A 19194-nucleotide genomic window follows, 5' to 3' on the forward strand; every position below is an offset into this window, starting at 1 on the left:
AGATAAAAACAAAGTTCATTTTTTCCCGCCGAACTTGTATGAAGACATCGATTCAATAGGCTGCAGTAGTAACATCGTTGCCTTGTAATCATGGGTCTCGGGTTCGGTGGAAGCACATAGTGGTTCGGATCTCACTTTAAACTGCAGTTCCAGTCCCGATTAACCTTACTGTGAATAAAGTGAACTTAAAACACCAACTCAATCAAAAACATCGATTCAATTGGGATTAATCACTTCTGTATTGATGATGTCTGTAAAATTAACGCATAATAATAATGTGCATTAAAATAGGAGAGACTTCAATTTTCATCAATAGAACTAACAACATTTTCATTATATATAAATCTTCACTTTCCAATTGATTTCCTTGATAGAATGGCTGTTTTATGCAAATGTTAGTGGTCTTAGTTACAAATTATAGTAGATAATGAATGCATGCTGTTCTCTATCTCTCTCTCTCTCCCCACACATGCACACCATTTAAACCTATTCATGTGTCGACTTTCGATCTCGCCTCCGAAGTTTCTGGGTAGGGACCCGGCCTGGGCATGGGTATTTGTTGTGACTGTCCAGTTATCATCAATTCCTGTAATCATCAGTAATTCCAAGCCAGAGATAATGTACATAGGATAGCACATACAAAGAAAAGCCTTTACCAGAAGAAACTATTATTAACCTCTGCAGGCATGGTGTGAAATCCCGGGAAAGATACGGGGGATTTCCCCCACCAACGATCTTGTCCTAAAATTTCCTCATACTAAAATTTTCCAGAGGAGGGGCGTATTGTTACATCAAAAAAGATAAGCAATTACTCTTAATTTCAAATATACTTTACTAAGAATAATCTCGAAAACACACACAAGGAACGAAGAACAAAGAATAATGTCTGTCTTTGTGTGAATGTTGCATGTATAGCCTATTTTCTCCATTTCCCATCTCCCTTCGTCAGCTAGTACCACAAAATACATAAACGTGTAAATAAACGTATTAGCATTTAGACGTTAATTGTATAGAAAATCCTGTCTTCTTAATGAGTCTTATTTTGTCCCTCCCACCTAGTAACGTAAAACATTATTCATAGCGAATCACAAATTTCCAATCTAATTTGCAGATGTTAATACCGCACATCGCTTGAATCAAGATGTGCAGTGGGCTGCACAAACGACTGTTCTTTTATTAGCCATATTTCTTGAATGCAGAGTATGCAAGACTAATATGTGCAATGATTTCAAACCCTGCCTCCAGAAACACAGATTTGGTTATAAGGAAGAAATTTCGAATGGAATTTGTCTGGATCACAGCACTGTATGAATGCGGAACATAGACAACGGCTGAAGATACAAGAGTTTGTTTGAGTTGGTGTTTTAAGTCCACTTTATGCACAGAAAGGCTAATTGGGACTGGACATACAGTTTAATGTGGGATCCGAACCACTATGTGCCTCCACTGGGTATCGAACCCGGGACCCCTTGATTACCTGAAGGCCTGAAGATAAAAGAAAAAGACTGAGTGCCTTCCAAATGTGTTGCTACAGGAGAATGTTGAAGATCAAATGAATAGACAGGGTTAGAAATGAAGATGTTTTGACTTTTGAGACGTGCACATGGCAGGGTAAGTCTCAAGGGAGAATACATAAATACCTCATCACTTGATCATCAATGGGTTTTATTTATTTTATTTGCTTCATTTTACTTCGCTTTTTGTGCAACTTTTGGCTAATTTGCGAAAATGAGGATGAGTGATGATATGATGAAACTAATGAATGGACACTCACAAATATCCATGTCCAGGCCAGGATTCGAACCCGGGACCCCTTGCGTCGTAACGCGATGTGCTAACCACTCCGCCACAGGGTCCGGCTATTATCAATGATGTTGATGGTGCACCAGTTGTCTCGTCACAATTGTGCGGAAGAATTTTTACATGTAACCAAATACATAAATTTGGTTCAAATCAGGCGGTGGTACAGTTCGATTTTGAACATCGAACACAATTTATTTAAGCCACCTTTGTAGCTGAGTATGTTGAGTGGTCAAATCAGGGTGCTATTCATGAATTACATCTAGTCATCATTCATCCTCATCAGCCAAAACTGACAGAAAGCAAAGGAAAATAATAACAATTCAAAACGATTTCGATATTTTCTCCACTCACTGAAACTACAACATCCAGCACCTAAAATAAAACACAAATAAAACAAAAACCCACGAAGTATTTTCCTGCTATCGATCAAGGCACCAGATCGTGTCCTAAATATCTGAATAGCTGACCTTTGAGCGACTTCCAAAAATTCACGCCCGTACAGTGGGATGCATAAGTATTACCGGGCAAACTGTCCATTTTTTTCGTTCAGTTTAAACTGAATTCTTCTTACGTCTTACGTGCTTTTAAGGAATGAAATTTATTTTTTCTCGTACAAAGGTTGTCAAATGCTTGGCTGACGTTTTGTTTCGATTCATGGACTTCGCATTGCCTAAAACAAAGTAAATGGGCAATTTGTTTGGTAATATTTATGCATCCCACACTACAACCCCTTCCCAAAATCCTATCCTGCATACTCACCTGTGGAAAATCACGTCCACAGCGGTTCGTTCATTCACCGGAAAAAGATTAAAGGCGATTATGCATAGAAATAAAGGAACGTTAATTATACTGCCCCATTTGATTCAGAAAAATGACATTCAAAAAGCGGTGTGTGAGCCCAAAAACCACGCAATTTCTTCGGTGCGACTTGACACAGGTGCATGCAGGGATTGTAAAACATATACCTACTCACTTTTTTTATTTATTTTTTATTTAAAACAGTTTTCAGAAGTAATGTTCAGAATCCCTTAATATACGGATGGTGAGGATTCCTAATGAGTGCTACTTGTTGAATAACAGAGTGCGAGGCCTTTCCCGAGAACGCAGTGATAATCAAAGTGTCTCGGGTTCGATCCCCTGTGGAGGCACATTTCACAGTGGTTCTGATTCCACTTTAAACTGCATGTGCAATCCCAATGAGCCTATCTGAGCCCAACGAGGACTTGGAACAAATTTCCCGTGGAACCACGTGGCTCGGATCCACTTTAAACTGTAGGCCCAGTCCCGATTAGCTGTTCTGTGCATAAAGTGGACTTAAAAATAAACTCAAAGAAAAAACAAACAAAGAAATAAATTATCGATTGTTTGACTCGTATCTCGACATCAAAGGTTCCGGGTTTCGATATCTCCTTCATAAATTCCATCTAATCAGCATCTCGTTGGCATTAGCCACTACATCATCGAGGTTGGCGCGTAGGTTTGGTACCAAGGACACTGCCTTACCTCTATGTTTAGTCACTTTATTATTTTTTCTTTTAGTTCTGTAATATAGCTTGTTCCGAAATAGAAAACAAATGTTTTCTTGTTCTTAGCTTTTATTGGAAGTGTGATGATTTCAGTTGTCAGCTTTGTGTTTTGTTCTTAGCAATCTTTGCATTACTTTTGAATGTAAAAAGGGATAACTTTTATAATTACACACATATTTTTTTTTAGATTTAAGTACACTTTATACACAGATAGGCTAATCGGGACTGGACCTACGGTTTAAATGGTATCCGAACTACCATATGTGCCTTCACCAGGTATCGAACTCGGGACCTCCTGATTCCAAGGCGACGACATTACTACATACTACTCCAACAGGGAGAGATCCCTTTTGATGTTTGAATTTTTAAGTTCACTTCATGCACAATAAGGCTAATCGGGATTGGACATGTCGTTTAAAGTGGTATCCGAACTACTATTCGTCTCCACCGGGTATCAAACCCGAGATACCTTGATTACAAGGGTGACGACGTTAAAACTACGCCATCGGGGAGCTGTCCCTCTTTTTTATGTAATACACCTGTGCAAAATTTATTCGAGTGCAAATTGTCAATATGCTGGCATGCCAATAATTTTAAAACAAACCAGTCATTAAATGTTAACCACTTCGTCCCGAAGGGCGACTGTGCACTGAACAGTGCACAAAGTTTTTGCACTGTAGTGTGCAGTACGTCCAATGTTTTAAGGCTAGAGATTTATAACTCTTCAATATTCCCATATATATTCTCATCAAACAAAGAAACAAAGAATTAATTTAGAAAAAAAATATTGTTATTTCACATGTTCACTTGCTTCACTTTCATAGTATGCCTCCCCGTTGTCATTACATATGAACTGCATCATTCAAAATTGACTTCTGAATACACATGATTATCGTCTGTCGCGATCCGCATTAACCTGCACCTGGTCCAAAAAGCTGAAGTATGCCACACTGTATCGAGCTTTACCCTTGGCTCCTCCTCCTGGTTCAGACTACGTTTGATACAGTGTTTCCAGATTTACATGTAATCCGACTTACGTGTGAAATGTTTTGCATGTAATATTTTTCTACGGAAAAGTTGATTGTATCTTCGTATCATCATGTGCATAATTAGATTGTATTTCTGCACGTGTAATGTGTAAAAAGAAAATAATTATTTCTTTTTTACAGAAACGTGGCAACAGTGTGTCGCCATATTGTGATTGCGAAACATCGTACACTTGTTGATTTCCAAGCCAGCTCAAGGTGGAATCTCGGAGGAGAAGTCAGAGTGAGCTGTGGAAAAATGTCGAACGGGTCTCTACCGTCGTCAGACGTTCCTGTTGCACGATTATGCCATATCATAAAGTTGAGTGACTTCGACGGATATGGATTTAATTTACACGCGGAAAAAGGAAAGCCAGGCCAGTATATTGGAAAAGTGGACGAAGGATCTCCTGCAGATGCTGCAGGTTTGAAACAAGGAGATAGAATTGTGGAAGTAAACGGAGTCAACATTTCGAACGAAAACCACAAGCAAGTAGTGCAACGGATAAAGGCATTACAAGATGAAACTAAACTGCTTGTGGTTGACTCCGAGGCTGACAAGTATTTCAGATCGAAGAATATAGTCATAAAAAGTTCCCTTCCCAATGTGCGTTATTTGAAAACCCCAACGAAAGGAAGCGAACAGAAGGACGATACTATAAATGGTGATGCGGAAGATACACATTCTCAAAAGTCGGCAAAGAGCAGTAGGACTTCAGGTGATCGTGAGGTAAGAAATTTATGTATATTATTACGTTATTTAGTTTTCTGCGAAATATATTTTCTTTACAAGTACCATAAGCAGCGGTGGTGGTGCAAGGAACAATGGTTATGGAAAGATGTAATGTGATAGTCGAGTCGATAAGGTGTCATTTTTTTAAATACATTGTTATTGAAGCGACTAGTATTACGCATAGAGGTTAGTTTTCTACGTAGGGTCTAGATTAGGTCAATTCGGTGTTCAAGTAAAAAGAACCATTCCTTCCCTTGAATATGAATCGCAGCACATTCTTTAGTATCTGTAAGACGAATAATAGACGAAAGTCTGCGATAATCTGACTGACAGTATAATTGAACTGCAAGTTCGTAATTGTGTGGAGAGCATGTTTGTACGATTCAATTTTTTTTTTAAATTGAAGGTTTAAATGTATTAATGACTGCTAATACAACTGACATTCATTGTGAGGTACCTGAGCTTACACGATTAATATTTTTGCCTTTGGTAACTGTGATCTCATCGAATTCTTTATTGATTATACCTGACGCTTCGTTGCAAGTTTACGTTTGAGCAGTGAAAGTTATGACCTAACCTGCACGTCAACCGTAATTTCCAGCTTATTGTGCCACTATGACATTTCATCACGGGTTTTTGAACTTTTAAACTGATCGTTCTCCCACCCTTGTACTTAGATTTGCTGGTTAACATTTTGAGTTCGTAGGGTATCTGCAGATATTGCATCATACGTGGAGAAAAATACGTTACGGATTAGTACGCGTATACCCTTTTTGTATTATGCGCATTTCTTTATTCTCTCAAACTGAACGATATATTTGTGTCGGCATTGTTGGACACACGACAGATGCAGGATTGTTTCGAAGAAAAAAAAACTAGTACCCTTGCATATAAATGTTGGCATGTTCAAGGTATGCAATTCCAAGTTATTGATAATGTTTGAACGACGAGTTTTTCAAAAACCTGGTACAAAATACTTTGGGTACTATTATAGAGCAAGGTGAGGTACCTTGTTCTGTGGTGCTATGGACATTGTGAAAGACGTTTATCACTGTCTTAGGGTTTGTGAATGAGGATTTTTTTTTCAGCATATTATCACTTAATTTTTTTTATCACACGCTTTGAAACAGGCACACCACACACACGAGGGAACTGGTAATTAAAGTGCATAATGCAGTTTATTGTAAAGGCCCATGCGCCAACAATATGCAGCTGTCATGGCAGTAATTATCACATTATTCAACAACATGTAAATGTAGTCAGTCTTAACTCCTTCAGAAAGTCTTGAGTTAATTTGGGTAATGCACATGAAAGTGAATTTTTAACTTTTTAAAATTAATTTCCATCAACTGGAACACTGCATTTGGGTGGTGTAATAGTGCAAATTTTGTATGTGTAACTTGACAAGCCAGCTTGGTGTGAGCACGTTAAAGGGTAGCCCTTCAATCTCTCTACCAAACCTCCTAGGTTTCAGTTGCTGCCTGGGCATGGGTGTTTGCGAGTGTCCCTTCACCAATTTCACCTAATCATGTTTAGACAAAATTGACAGAAAAATGATGTAAAATAACCAAAATACAAATCTTGGACATGCCAAGAGAACATAAATAAGTAAGTTCTGTTTTATTCAGTGCTTCTTTGTTATTAGTGTGTGAGAAATTAAGGTATGACTTGAGATGACCGGAACCTTCTCAGATTTTCTTCATATTTGACATAGTTGCTAATTGAGGCCTGGTAATCACGAATCTGAAGTTAAGATTTGTCGGAAACTTCTAGAAATTGCAAAATAATTGCAAACCATTGATGCTAGCCCCACAAACCATTGACGTGTGGGATAGGTTAGTTTCGGTTATGTTAGACAAACATAGTTAAAATTTTGTGTCGTGGTAGTATCAGGAATATATATATTTGCTTGTGAAACAAAAAAATTCGTGAAAATAGACTATTTCCATTCCGAAAACTTAATGCCTTATTTTCGCTTATTTTATAATTGCTAGAAGTTTTCCGACAACTTTTAACTTAAGATTCGTGATTAGGAGGCCTCAATTAGTGAGTATGCCAAATATGAAGAAAATCGGAGAGGGGTCCGGTCATCTCAAGTCATTCCAAAATTAAATTTGGCATTCCATTGATTTGATTCTTGAATCCACTGTGTTTAAAAAAAATGGTTCTAATATTACCAGTGCTTGTGCGTGTGGGGTTCGAGGGTGGACATGTGTGATGTCCATCCCAGTTAAGAAAATGTGCATAAGCATCCCTCCAATCCCCAACTGAAGCAAGTATCCCCCACCAAGAAATTTCCAGTTCAAGCACTGAGGATAGAATAAAGCATGCTTCATTAAGTACTGTGGGATCATGTCATTTTTAATGTAATGCATACAACTTACATATCACATTCAACATTTTTTTTTTTTTTTCAATTTTATGAAGTGAACTGTTTTCATTTGGTGTTTGCACTATGTTCCGGAATGGTGTATGGTTTACGTGGTGCATGCTATCCAATGAAATGTACATTTAATGTATTCAGTTGGAAAACTTTGGATTTATGCTGATTTGTTAGCTGTTTATCTCCTACAGATACAATGAGATTTATCACGGGGATGGGCGACAAGTGTTAAGTGGAACAGAGAGACTATTAGGTCTATTAGACTATTAGGGTCACGTGTGGAAATAGGGGAAAAAGGGCCAATATTAGTGGATTTTTTTTTACACCTGTATTGCATTGTTTTGGGAACAAAATTTTAACTTAGTTTGCCTAACCTAACCTTACCAGAAATGGTTTGTGGGGCTATGCGTGCATTGTTCGTGGCAACATGTAAGTGTACAATTTTTTCACGTGACCCCCGCATTTTAACAGATTTGTGATTAGAAGGCCAAATTTAGATAATATACCAAAAATTAACGAAATTGGAGACAGTCTGCATTCTTCATTCCAGCCAAAAAATACTATATGGAATAGCTGCCTCAACTTCCCCTCCAGGGAAGAAGCAGAAATCACATTTTTATTAACTATTATTTTCCCATATTTTCTTTGGTACACTGTAGTGTGTAACAGCATACCTGATATTGCACAATGCATTCTCATTTTTCATCACTGCGATTGTGATGAGAGGTACAGTTTTTCTGTGACAAATATGGGTACAGCTGTTTGAGTTTGGGCCAGGACTCAAACCAGGAACGTATAGTTTAGGAAAATTTGTTTACCACGTAACAAGTTTGCCGCTGAGCAGCAAAAATGATAATGTCCCAATAAAATTGTCATTGTTAGGGACTTATTGAAAACTTGTTGAAATTCTTAATCTTTCACCCTATCCTGAAAAGCGACCTTGCATAATGTATTGAGTATTTTTTTAACCATTACCTAGATTGTCTTTCAAGCAAGGATATATGCTTTAATTATTCAGCACTGTAAAGGTGAAATTGAGTGACAAAAGTTTGAAGTACCAGTGTGGTAGTTAACAACAGTTTTCATGCACGTGACACCTTGTTACTTGGTGAAAATCATCAACTGACCTCTCCAATAGTGTAGTGGTAATGTTGTTGCCTTGTAATAAAGGGATCCTGTGTAAGATGTATGTGTAACAGGGTAACTCACCGGGAATTCTGCGCGAATTATTGACTTCGGGAATTATACATGAATTTTTCTCCATTACATGAAAAATTGCAATTTTTATTAATTCAAATCCCATTGAATTTATACATATTTATAAATGACCTGAAACATGTTTTTAAGAATTTGTTTTATTTTTATCGGGGAAGGAAAGGAAAGTTGGGTGGAAAATAGAACAATTCCATCAATCCGTTTACTTTGACCTATCTTACAGATGAAAGATTATTGCAAGATAAGATATCCTGAAGTTGATAAATCAAATTTTAACAATTTTTCATAGATTAGTATATTCCGTAACATTTGTGACATGTATTTAGAGTCTTGAGTATGTGAAATGGCTAATTTAAACTCCGCACTATAAATTAAATTATTTAAATATATGTGTACTGTTTAATTGAACTGAATTATAATTTTTGGATACATTGGAATCTCGCAGACCCTTTATATTGTTAATATTTTTTGTGTGCGAGTGGTGAGAGGCAGTAATGCATAATAGAGGGAACATCTTCCTGTACCCTTGACTTTTTGGAAAGTTCGCCTTGAAAACTGTGAATTATACTTGAATTTTATCATGGTCCTAGAGTGGCCACACTGTAAAAATCTTTCATGTTTTCATAGCTTTTTACTTCCTTGATTCAAGTACAGATAATATATGTTATCAATTATTGGCATTTGTTCATTAATTAGAACTTTTTCACTTTCAATTTTGGTCTTTTGTCATTTGTTATGATTACCATGGAGGTAGGAAAACAGTGTTAAATATCAAACTAAAATAGTTGAGGCACCTTATCCATGTTTTACTGAGGGTTCAAATTTGTCTTTTGGTCTTATAGCATGTAATGCAAATCTACCATGGCAGTAAGCTTGAACTTATTAAAAATATATATGCAATAGGAAAACAAATATATTGAACATCCAGCAGTCCTAGGTAGTAAAGCTTTACCTATATTTCCCACCCGATTCTCATTTGAATTAATAAATTTCATTTACAGTACTGATAGGTGTTTCAGTATTAATGTTTCTTTCTTTGGGCTTTTTAAATTCAGTATTCTTTTTCCCTTTTCAGAGGTGATAGTCTTACACATTCACATACTCTTTTCAACTTTCAAATTGTATTTTTATTATTGGTTTTCTAATTAGTGGCATGTAAATATTGCACAGTGTATTTTTAATCAAGTTATTTCAAATGCTCATAAAAATGTTGACACATAGCTTACCATTAATATGCATGAAAAACTCACATTGCCCTTATCCTGTTTAATAACTTCATTATATTAATGTATCCATTAATCACACTTAAGCTGCGGCATATTAACTTGATTGGTCTGTAGCTGCTATGGTTGAGAGCTGAAGATTTTGATTTGCCAGTTCTCTCCACATATTTTATACTAATTCAGTTGATCTCTTGATTTGTGAATGACTTGGAGGATGAGTACAACTTTATAGGGTATTTGCAAGACTGATTTTTGTTTCTGTTGCCAAGGTGTGGAGTAAATATTAATTTTAATTTTTCTTTCATCTGCATTGTTTGCATTAAATTTTAAGCACATTTTCACTTGCTTTGGATTTCTGTCTTTGGAGTTTGTCAAATTATTCCCTTCACCTGTGTCAACAATTCTGTCTATTCCTGTGCAGCAAATCTTTGTGTTAGAAAAGGGTAGCTTTGGCGTTGATGATGCATGTTAAATTTTAAAAAAAAACTACTATCTTGAAGAGGGCCGACCTTCATGGTGTGCTACAACACCACGGGTCCCAGGTTTGAATTCCGACATGGGTGTTCTTAGTTAGCATTCCTTCATCAATTTCATCAATTGTTTCTCATCCTCATAGTCTGCAGAAAAGAGAGACTAAATAACAAAAATCAAATCAAATCTGTCTTGAAGCTGTTTTTTGGGGATATCAACCAGTTGATTTCCGGATGGGCTTCTGAGAGCTATTATCATTCCAGAAGCCTATCTGGATATCACCTGGTTGATATCCCAAAAAAAAAAAAAACTATCATTCACTGACAGGAAAGCTTCAATAATTATTTCCATGAATTTGTTACATGTAGATATTAAAGCAAAATATGTAGGTTCAACCAGGACTTGAACCTGGTCTCTGGCATACTGTGCTGTTGCTCCAACTAACCTACTGAGCCAACCCTGGTTTCGCCTGATTTTTACCTGTGTGAAATTGTCTGTCATGCTACTGCAACATGATCTGTTCCCTACAAAACACTGTTGACGTTGATAAGTTACCTGCACTATTAGAAATCAAAGCGAGACTCATTTGCTTAAAGGTGTAATGCATACCAGTGTTTGGAAAGTTACTTTTTTAACTCTTTCGCTGCGGAATTCTCTGGCACACAATATCCCTTGGCTGCGTAATTAAATTTGAAAAAATATTTTTTTTATAAACAAATAGTTTTCACAATTACATTGCGTTATATATGAGAGAGAACTTACAAAATTCATTCTTGCACTGGAATACCATTCTGTAGTCCCTGGTGGTATGCTATTTTGAAATATTTTGAAATTTTGAAAAAAAATTTTTAGAAAGGATAATTTAAAAAAATTACATTGCAAAATATGTTATAGAGAAATTACAAATGTCATTCCTTGCACTGGCAAACCATTCTGTAGTCCCTGATGGTATGGTGTTTCTCAAAACACGGGATGACAGAGAGTGGTGGAGCGGCGTGGAAATTCGTAAGTAGTATCAAGATACTGGATGGTGAAAACTTCAGTTTGTTCTGCTGTGTGTTCAAATTCTGAGCGGGGGAAATATTTGATAAAACAAGAAAATGGTGTGCTAAATACTGTACTGTCACCAAGTAACTTAGCACTTGCCTGTGTCGAACTTCCCGCACCTAGATCAATGCTGCTTTGCACTCTGCTCCATGATGTTACGGACGGCGGTACAAATTCTTCATCAGACACTACACAATCACACCAATTGAAGTCTCATAAAAACTGTCGCTATTATAGTCACCTTCTGATTCAACAGTTGAGTAACATCATTATCAGACAAGTGTTGACGACTTGAGGAAGCCATGTTGTTTACATTCGAACATGCATTTGAAACTGACATGTCAGAGCACTCAACGCTCGTATTCTAAACGGAGGCGTAATTAGCGACATCATACGGATATAAACAAAACTACAAGTTCAAATAGTTCCACATAGTATCTACAGATGTCTGAAGGCTACTAAACGCGACATACTGCGGAAATGCAACACCCGCAGCAAGTGGAAGTATGAAGTCGCAATAATGCGACTTCCGCAGAGCAAGGCACCTGGCGTGCTGTGCATAAATGCGACGACCGCAGCGAAAGAGTTAAAGTAACTAGTTACAGTTACTTGCCTGAGAAGTAACGAGTTCAATTTCCTCGTTTTAAAAAGTAAATCAGTTCCAGTTACTTGTTTTAGAAAGTAACTGAGTTACAGTTACTTGTGCTTGAAAAGTAATGTAGTTACTTCATACTGAAAATTTTCTTGCAAACAATTACATTGTGTATACAATTGATGAGGAGCGAATTTACAATATAGAGAAAGTCTCCAATTTTGTTAATTTTCGGTATACTAACTAATTTTGACCTCCTAATCACGAAACTGTTGAAAAAAACCGGAGGTCACGTCTGAAAATTTGAAAAAAAGCCGATTGAATTTTTTATATATATATATATAGGTGTATATGCGTAGTTTTACGAACAAAAATGTAATCTCCTGTCATTGTGTCCAACCACGCCGTTATTTTACAAGAAAATGATTTATGATGTTCAATTCTAGTACGATCCCTATTTTTTCGATGAATTTAGGGGTGAAATGAGTGCTAATGGAACCTAACCTAACAGGCCTAACCTAACCTCGTGTGAATGGTTCATGGGGCTACCCGTGGATGGTTTTTGGGGTCAACGTCAATGGTTTGTGGGGCTACCCGTGGATGGTTTTTGGCGCTAACGAACAATTTTTCATCAAAATGTACAATTTCCAGACGTGACCCCCGGTTTTTTACAACAGATTCGTGATTAGGAGGCCAAAATTAGTTAGTATACCGAAAATTAACGAAATTAGAGACTTTCTCTATATTGTAAATTCTTACCATTGATGATCATTAATTGGGATAAATTAATATTTGAAGACTTACATGCATTTGATTTATGCTTCTGGTTGGTACATAACATAAGTCTTCATATATTTTTTTTTATTCTGTGGAGGCTGGAGGTAAAGAGGTAAAAAATAAAAAGGTAAAGGTAAAGTGCTCCCCTGTGCTTAGCACCACGCCATGAAGGCGTATAAGGGGGTGTGGGGGTAACGTCCCACACTTTCTTGATCCGGTCGTGAGTGGGGGTGATGTGATCAGGATCATGCCCCTGACCGCCTTTACCCCCCCAGGGTTTCCCCCAGGTACCCATGTCATTCGACGCTGGGTGGACGCCGGATCCGCTTCCAAAGTTAGAAAAGTTCGGATTTGAACTGGCTGGGGATCGAACCCGGGACCTTGAGCATAGTAGTCAGACGCGTTAGACTGACAAATTATTTTTCGTGGAAGAAGGGGGGAGGGTCAGTTTCAAATACGAAAACCATTTTTCGAATTCCCCATAACAATAATAAATAACACACATTTTAAATCTAAAACATCTCACACTTTAACTACACAACACACACACACAGCTGGTAATGCAAAGATGCACCATGTTTTCAATTAGCAATGTGTCCAATGTTAACTTTTGGGACCGGATTATTATTAAATATGTGCTATATGATGTTTTTTAGTATTCAAGTAATTACTTATATTTTACAACTGTGTAAAATATGTATGTATGTAGTCTGTACAGTCAACAGGCTAGCACATGAGAAGTAATAAATATCATCATATACTTCTTATTTATTTTAAGGTGATATACTTCTCTAGCCTTAATCACGTCTTGTATTATGAATGAAGAAAAATTAAATAGATGGTATTTTTTGTTGCTTCCCAGCAGCAAGCTTAGAATTTTTTAAAAAGAATTACAGTTTCACAGTGCACATAAGTTCTTATTAGAATTATTGATTTGCTTTATTTTACTTCACTTTTTGTGTCATTTTTGACTAATTTGCGAAGATTGGATGAGTGATGATGTGATGAAATTGATGCATGGAGACTCGCAAACATTCATGCCCAGGCTGGGATTTGAACCCCTGGATTCAAATATAGCAGTAATGAAAAAGAGTACTCACTCATTTATTGAACTTTCAGACCGAAGAGACATGTAACATGTATCTTTTGAAAAGCAACCTTCAGAAATAAACTGTCTTTTGAACTGAGGAGACAGGACAAGCCATATGTGTCGCTTATCGCTTGCATCTCTCTTGGCCTGTTGGAATATGTGATGAATGCTTTCTTATGGATTGAAGGGACCGTATAGTCTTATCGCTTCGGTGTGAAATTCCCATGTCTCTTGTCACTTTGCAGGTGACAAATGATATATGTTGCTCGGAAACGAACCTTAATAATACGTGAAACCTTACGAACTGAAGTGTGATTCTCTGACTGAATACCATCTTGCTTCAGTTTGTTATTAGTGTGGTGAGTGCATGCAGATTGACTGAAGTGTTGCTTGTCGTTTCGGCGTGAAACTTCCATGTTGCCTGTCTCTTCCATATGACTTGAACCGTAAACTGATGTGTGATGTCTGCTCAAACATTCCCTACTACAATGGAACATTTTGATTATTATGAAGTGCTTGAAATGCATTCCAGCTGATTTTCCACAGTGTTACCATGGTACTAGTTAAGAAAATCCGTCAAGAATTTTTTCTTAGCATGAAATGTCTGAAATTTAGATTTGGTTTCCAAGATGACTCTTAAGAATTCTATAAACTGAGACAAACAGCTGTTTTTAATAATTTCGATGGGATGACCGGGACACTCCTCTGAAACCGGACATATGGTCACCCTAATTATAGTGTAACTGAATTAGTAGTACTTTTAGTTGTGAGAATGTGAGTCTGCTTGACTAGTAGAGCAGCTTGAATTGTTAAGAGCCCAGCCTTTAGGCACTGAAAGCTGCCCAAATAGGTAGGAGGTAAATAGTCACTAAAAATACAATTCGCATTCACTTTCAATTTTGTGAACAATGAATGGTTCCATTTTTTTTCTCAAATTTAATTATTTCATAACATTAGTGACTATGATTTCATAATGCATGCAGTGGAATGCATAATAATTGTATACTTTTAACTGAAACAATATTATACAATACGACCCATGAAGTGTAGACTGCCACAATGGTGTTTATGCTATCAGCAAGCGAGGCACTTAGTTTGCCTGCACTGTAGTGTGTTGATGAAGCAAGTGCTCAAAAGTTTCCATAATTATTTTGAAAAAATGGTTTACTTACCAGATTTATAAAAGGTGTTCAAACTAGTCACCTTCAATGCACACACATTTTGGTACATCTTTATTAAGACACCCTTTAATGTAAGCTGGCAATGGGGGATAAAAACCAGCTTTTACAGATGTCCTGAAAGTAGACATGAGACTGTGAAGTGATAAGGGTCCTAGTTTTGTATTGTGTGGCTTGTTTATTAGTCTGGTGACTGTGAAGTGATAGTGCTTGTTTCATATATTTTTTCTAGTGTATTCAACCACAAAGAGTGTTATGGCTCAGCAAATGTTTTCTACTGCACAGCGTGTATTAATTTATGATTCATGTGTTAACTCAATCTGCATGTGAAGTTCAAAGGCGATTTGAAACAAGATTCTCAGGTGTAAAGGTTCCATACAAATTTTTATCTCTGGTGTAGATTAAAAAATGCTGTATACAAGTCAAATCCACACACCCTGGAAGAATTGAAACATAACATCCACCAAAAAATTACCAACGTTAATCAACAGGAACTGCAGCGTGCTATCGGTAACTTCATCAAGAGGTGTCAAAAATGGGTGGACAATGAAGGTGGCCAGTTTCAGCACCTTCTTTCATAAATTGGTAAGTAAATAAATCAACTTTTAAACTAGTTATGGAAACTTGCACTCTTGATTCACCCATAGTCTACAGTGCCGACATACAGCCGTGAGCACCTGGCTTGCCGATAGCGCAAACACTGACATGGTGGTCTACACTTCAAGGCTTCCTCTCGGGCCTCCCCCATGGCGCAGTGGTAGCATCATTGCCTTGTAATCAAGGGGTCCCGGGTTTGATACCTGGTGGAGGCACAAGTGGTTCGGATCCCACTTTAAACTGTAGGTCCAGTCCCGATTAGCCTTACTGTGCATAAAGTGGACTTAAAACACCAACTCAAACCAAACCAAACTTCAAGGCTTCCTCTCGAGGTGCCGAAGGATGAACTACTTTCTGCTTGCTATCTACTCTGCAAATTGAAGATGACATTAATGGGGCGATTGATCACTCTTTTCTCATTCATTGAATTATTTGTTAACTTCTTGTCAAAAGTAGGGGTAGCACTTTCCTGTGATCCTTTCATCTGCCTGTGGGGGAAAACTAAACAAATGGGCACAAAACACACTTCCCACAGATCAAACATTTTGTCCCTCCTTATGAAATATTTAGGCTCTGACAGTCGAAATAATGCAGTATAGGCATTACACAATTTGTGTACAATAATTGTATTACCTTGAAACTTACTTCTTTACTAAAAGCATGTGAATCTGATCGCTGGAACAAAATATGCTTTTTGGTAAATATCTGGGCTCTTAATTATTAACCTCATATCTATGTATTGTTATTTCTTTCTGCTCTAGTTTAAAATGAATAGTCAAATTATTATACATTGATTTCTCAATATAAGAAACAAAGAAAAATAAATTGGAGTATGTGGTCTCAGGTGGGATTTTTTCTGAGTGTGTGGCTGAATAAAGAAAATGTTTTTTATTAGACATGATTGTTTCCATCTCCAGGAGTAACAATTTCACCCAATCACCTTAATTCTTGAGGACTTTCTGGCACATTGTGAGCACATGTTTTCACCCAACATTGCTCACTTCATAAATTAATGCATGATGTTAACAAGGATTAATTTGCAGAACCTTTTGACATGAGAAAATAAACCTTGAATGACAGCAGACTTCTTTGACCTCTGCCACCGATTCCAAGTTGAGATAAACAATAAATATATTTTAATAGTTCAGGAATGGTTACAATTATTCAAATGTAGTAATTGAAGTGGTAAATTCGAGCTCCATCAGGACTCTTTATCTGGGCCTGGCATACCATACAATTCCTTGGTTTTGCCTTTTTTTCCCCCTTGCACTGTTTTACTTGAGTGAAATTTGTCAGTGATAACCACAAGGAGATTGATTGGCATTGTTGACAGTGCCAAGTGTCTTCCATTAAGTTCTGAATATCACCTTACTAGGCAAAGTTCTGCATAGTAAGTCTTTTGTATACCTAAACCTAATTCAGGGTGGCAACAAACCTGGAAATGTCAGGGAATTAGAGAGGTCAAAAGAAGTCGGGGAATTTTGTCTTGATTGACAAATGTTTCTTTGTTGAACTGCAGATGCGATATGATTGCAATGAACCTGCCAGACATTTGATTTTGATGAAGTTGTAATAAGTGCTGCACTTAAACGGGAAATCATCTTGCCAGCCTTTGCCGTAAACGTTTAGGTCTCTATTATGCATCGGACACAACCACGGTGCCAGAAACAAGTGATGGAAGGTGAGGAGGTGGGTGAGAAGAAATTTCCAGTGAGGCACACATTTGATGAAGCCAGCTTCCGTGGCAGAGTGGTTAGCACACCATGCTATGACGCCAGGGGTCCTGAGTTTGAATCCTGGCCTGGGCATGGATGTTTGTGAGTGTCCATTCATATCACTCATCCCCATTTTCGCAAATTAGCCAAACGTGGCACAAAAAGTGAAGTAAAATAAAGCAAATCAATCAATCAACATTTGATGAACCTCTAAATGTCACATTTCAAATGTATTGACATTTTTTTTTCTTGTCTATGGGAGCTATAAGGGGTTGGGCCTGTCTACCAGAAGGGTGCACCCACTCTGGCACCGTCAGACAGATGTCAAAAAACCATAGTACGGCATTGTGTGGACATTATGAAGGAACATTGAAATGAAGGAGGGCTTTTATTCAACCTGAATTTTTTGTTTTATGCCGTGGAAGGACATTTGATCCACTGAATATTTAGTTTCCATTGATGCATGCGATTTTGTCTGATAAATCTGACTAATGAAAAGATTCTCTTTGGCTATTGACCAGGTGAGTTGTGGAATAGATTCCAAGCTTTTGAATGAAAGCTTTCTGAACAGTCTGTACAGCAGCGTTACTGTCAAAACGTATGTCCTGCCAAACTGCTTCACCTGAAGGAAGAGATGAAAGTCATAGCGTGTGAGGTCAGGACTCCCACTTAACCCTAGAACACTACGTAAAATTAAAATTTGCGTATTCTTTGCGCTCAAATCCCTCCCTACCTTGCACCCACTCACCCCTCTGCCTAGTAGTGCTTTGGGCATTCTGTCAGATGCGAGGCAGCACTGTGGTAAGGAGGGTGCAAGCGCTGATCATATTGATTTGGTTTGTTATGTTGTGCACTGTACATCAATTTTACATAGCTCTAGTAATCGAGAAAAATCTTTCACGTACTTTTGACATTTGTAAATTTGATTTGGATAGTTAGATTTTGAAAACAAAGTTTAGAACCATGCACTATTTTCTTGTAAGACTTTAAAATTACATTTGTTCCTTATTTACAGCATTATGAATATTATTGTTTGCTTTTTATTGTTTGAACTTTTCGCCTTCATTCTTAATGTACGAACGGGCTTGTCAATCAAGACCTTCTCTTAAAATATTCTATGTTGAAATCATGTTTATACATTTTAAAATGAAGAATAAAACTCCAATGTAAGGAAAATAAACAAAATAATGTTCACAAAGAATCTTCAATTTATTTTCATGATGTAGAGGTTGTCTATTCCTTCATGTACATAAAATGTACATAGTGCTAGCATGTTCTAGGATTAAAATGATGCAAAAGAGCCCATCTTTTTCATAGAGTTGAGCCAAGCTAACTCCTGCTGGTCCCCATGGCGGAGTTATGGGTACATCGTGCTACAACACCAGGGGTCCCGGGTTCGAATCCCGGCCTGGATGTTTGAGTGTGTCCATTCATCAATTTCATCATGTCATCACTCATCACAAATTAGCCAAAAGTGACACAAAAAGCAAAGTAAAATAAAGCAAATCAATCAATCAATCAATCAACCAACCAACCAACCAACCAACCAACCAACCAACCAATCTAACTCCTGGCACGGGACCTATCTTTATGGCAGTGACCTGCTGTTGCCACTTTTACCTACGAAGGAACTTGCGATCAAACGCCGCTGCCCTCCTATTTCAGCAACCTTAGAATCACTCCTCCCTCTAGTGGCCAGTAGGGAAATAGGATTTTGCGAAATTAACCGTTCTGCCCTGTGAATACAACCAGGAGATAGCTTTGCCCTGGAATAACACTGTTCTTAAATAGACTCCCTTCACAACATTGAGACTGTATC

At 37.4% G+C, this 19194-nt stretch overlaps 1 protein-coding gene across 1 annotated transcript in view; it reads left to right on the top strand.

The window, feature by feature from the left end:
• Positions 1-4554: 4554 nt before the first annotated feature.
• LOC145984154 (Na(+)/H(+) exchange regulatory cofactor NHE-RF3) overlaps positions 4555-19194 on the top strand; it is a 39932-nt gene continuing 25292 nt past the window's right edge. Inside the window, exon 1 of the mRNA XM_083117633.1 lies at positions 4555-5084. Coding sequence (XP_082973759.1) covers positions 4614-5084 — 471 coding nt within the window. The 5' untranslated portion in view covers positions 4555-4613. The remainder of the gene's footprint in view (positions 5085-19194) is intronic.

This window comes from Lepisma saccharinum, chromosome 2 (genome assembly GCF_977018435.1).
Source record: "Lepisma saccharinum chromosome 2, izLepSacc3.1, whole genome shotgun sequence".
NCBI lineage: Eukaryota > Metazoa > Arthropoda > Insecta > Zygentoma > Lepismatidae > Lepisma > Lepisma saccharinum.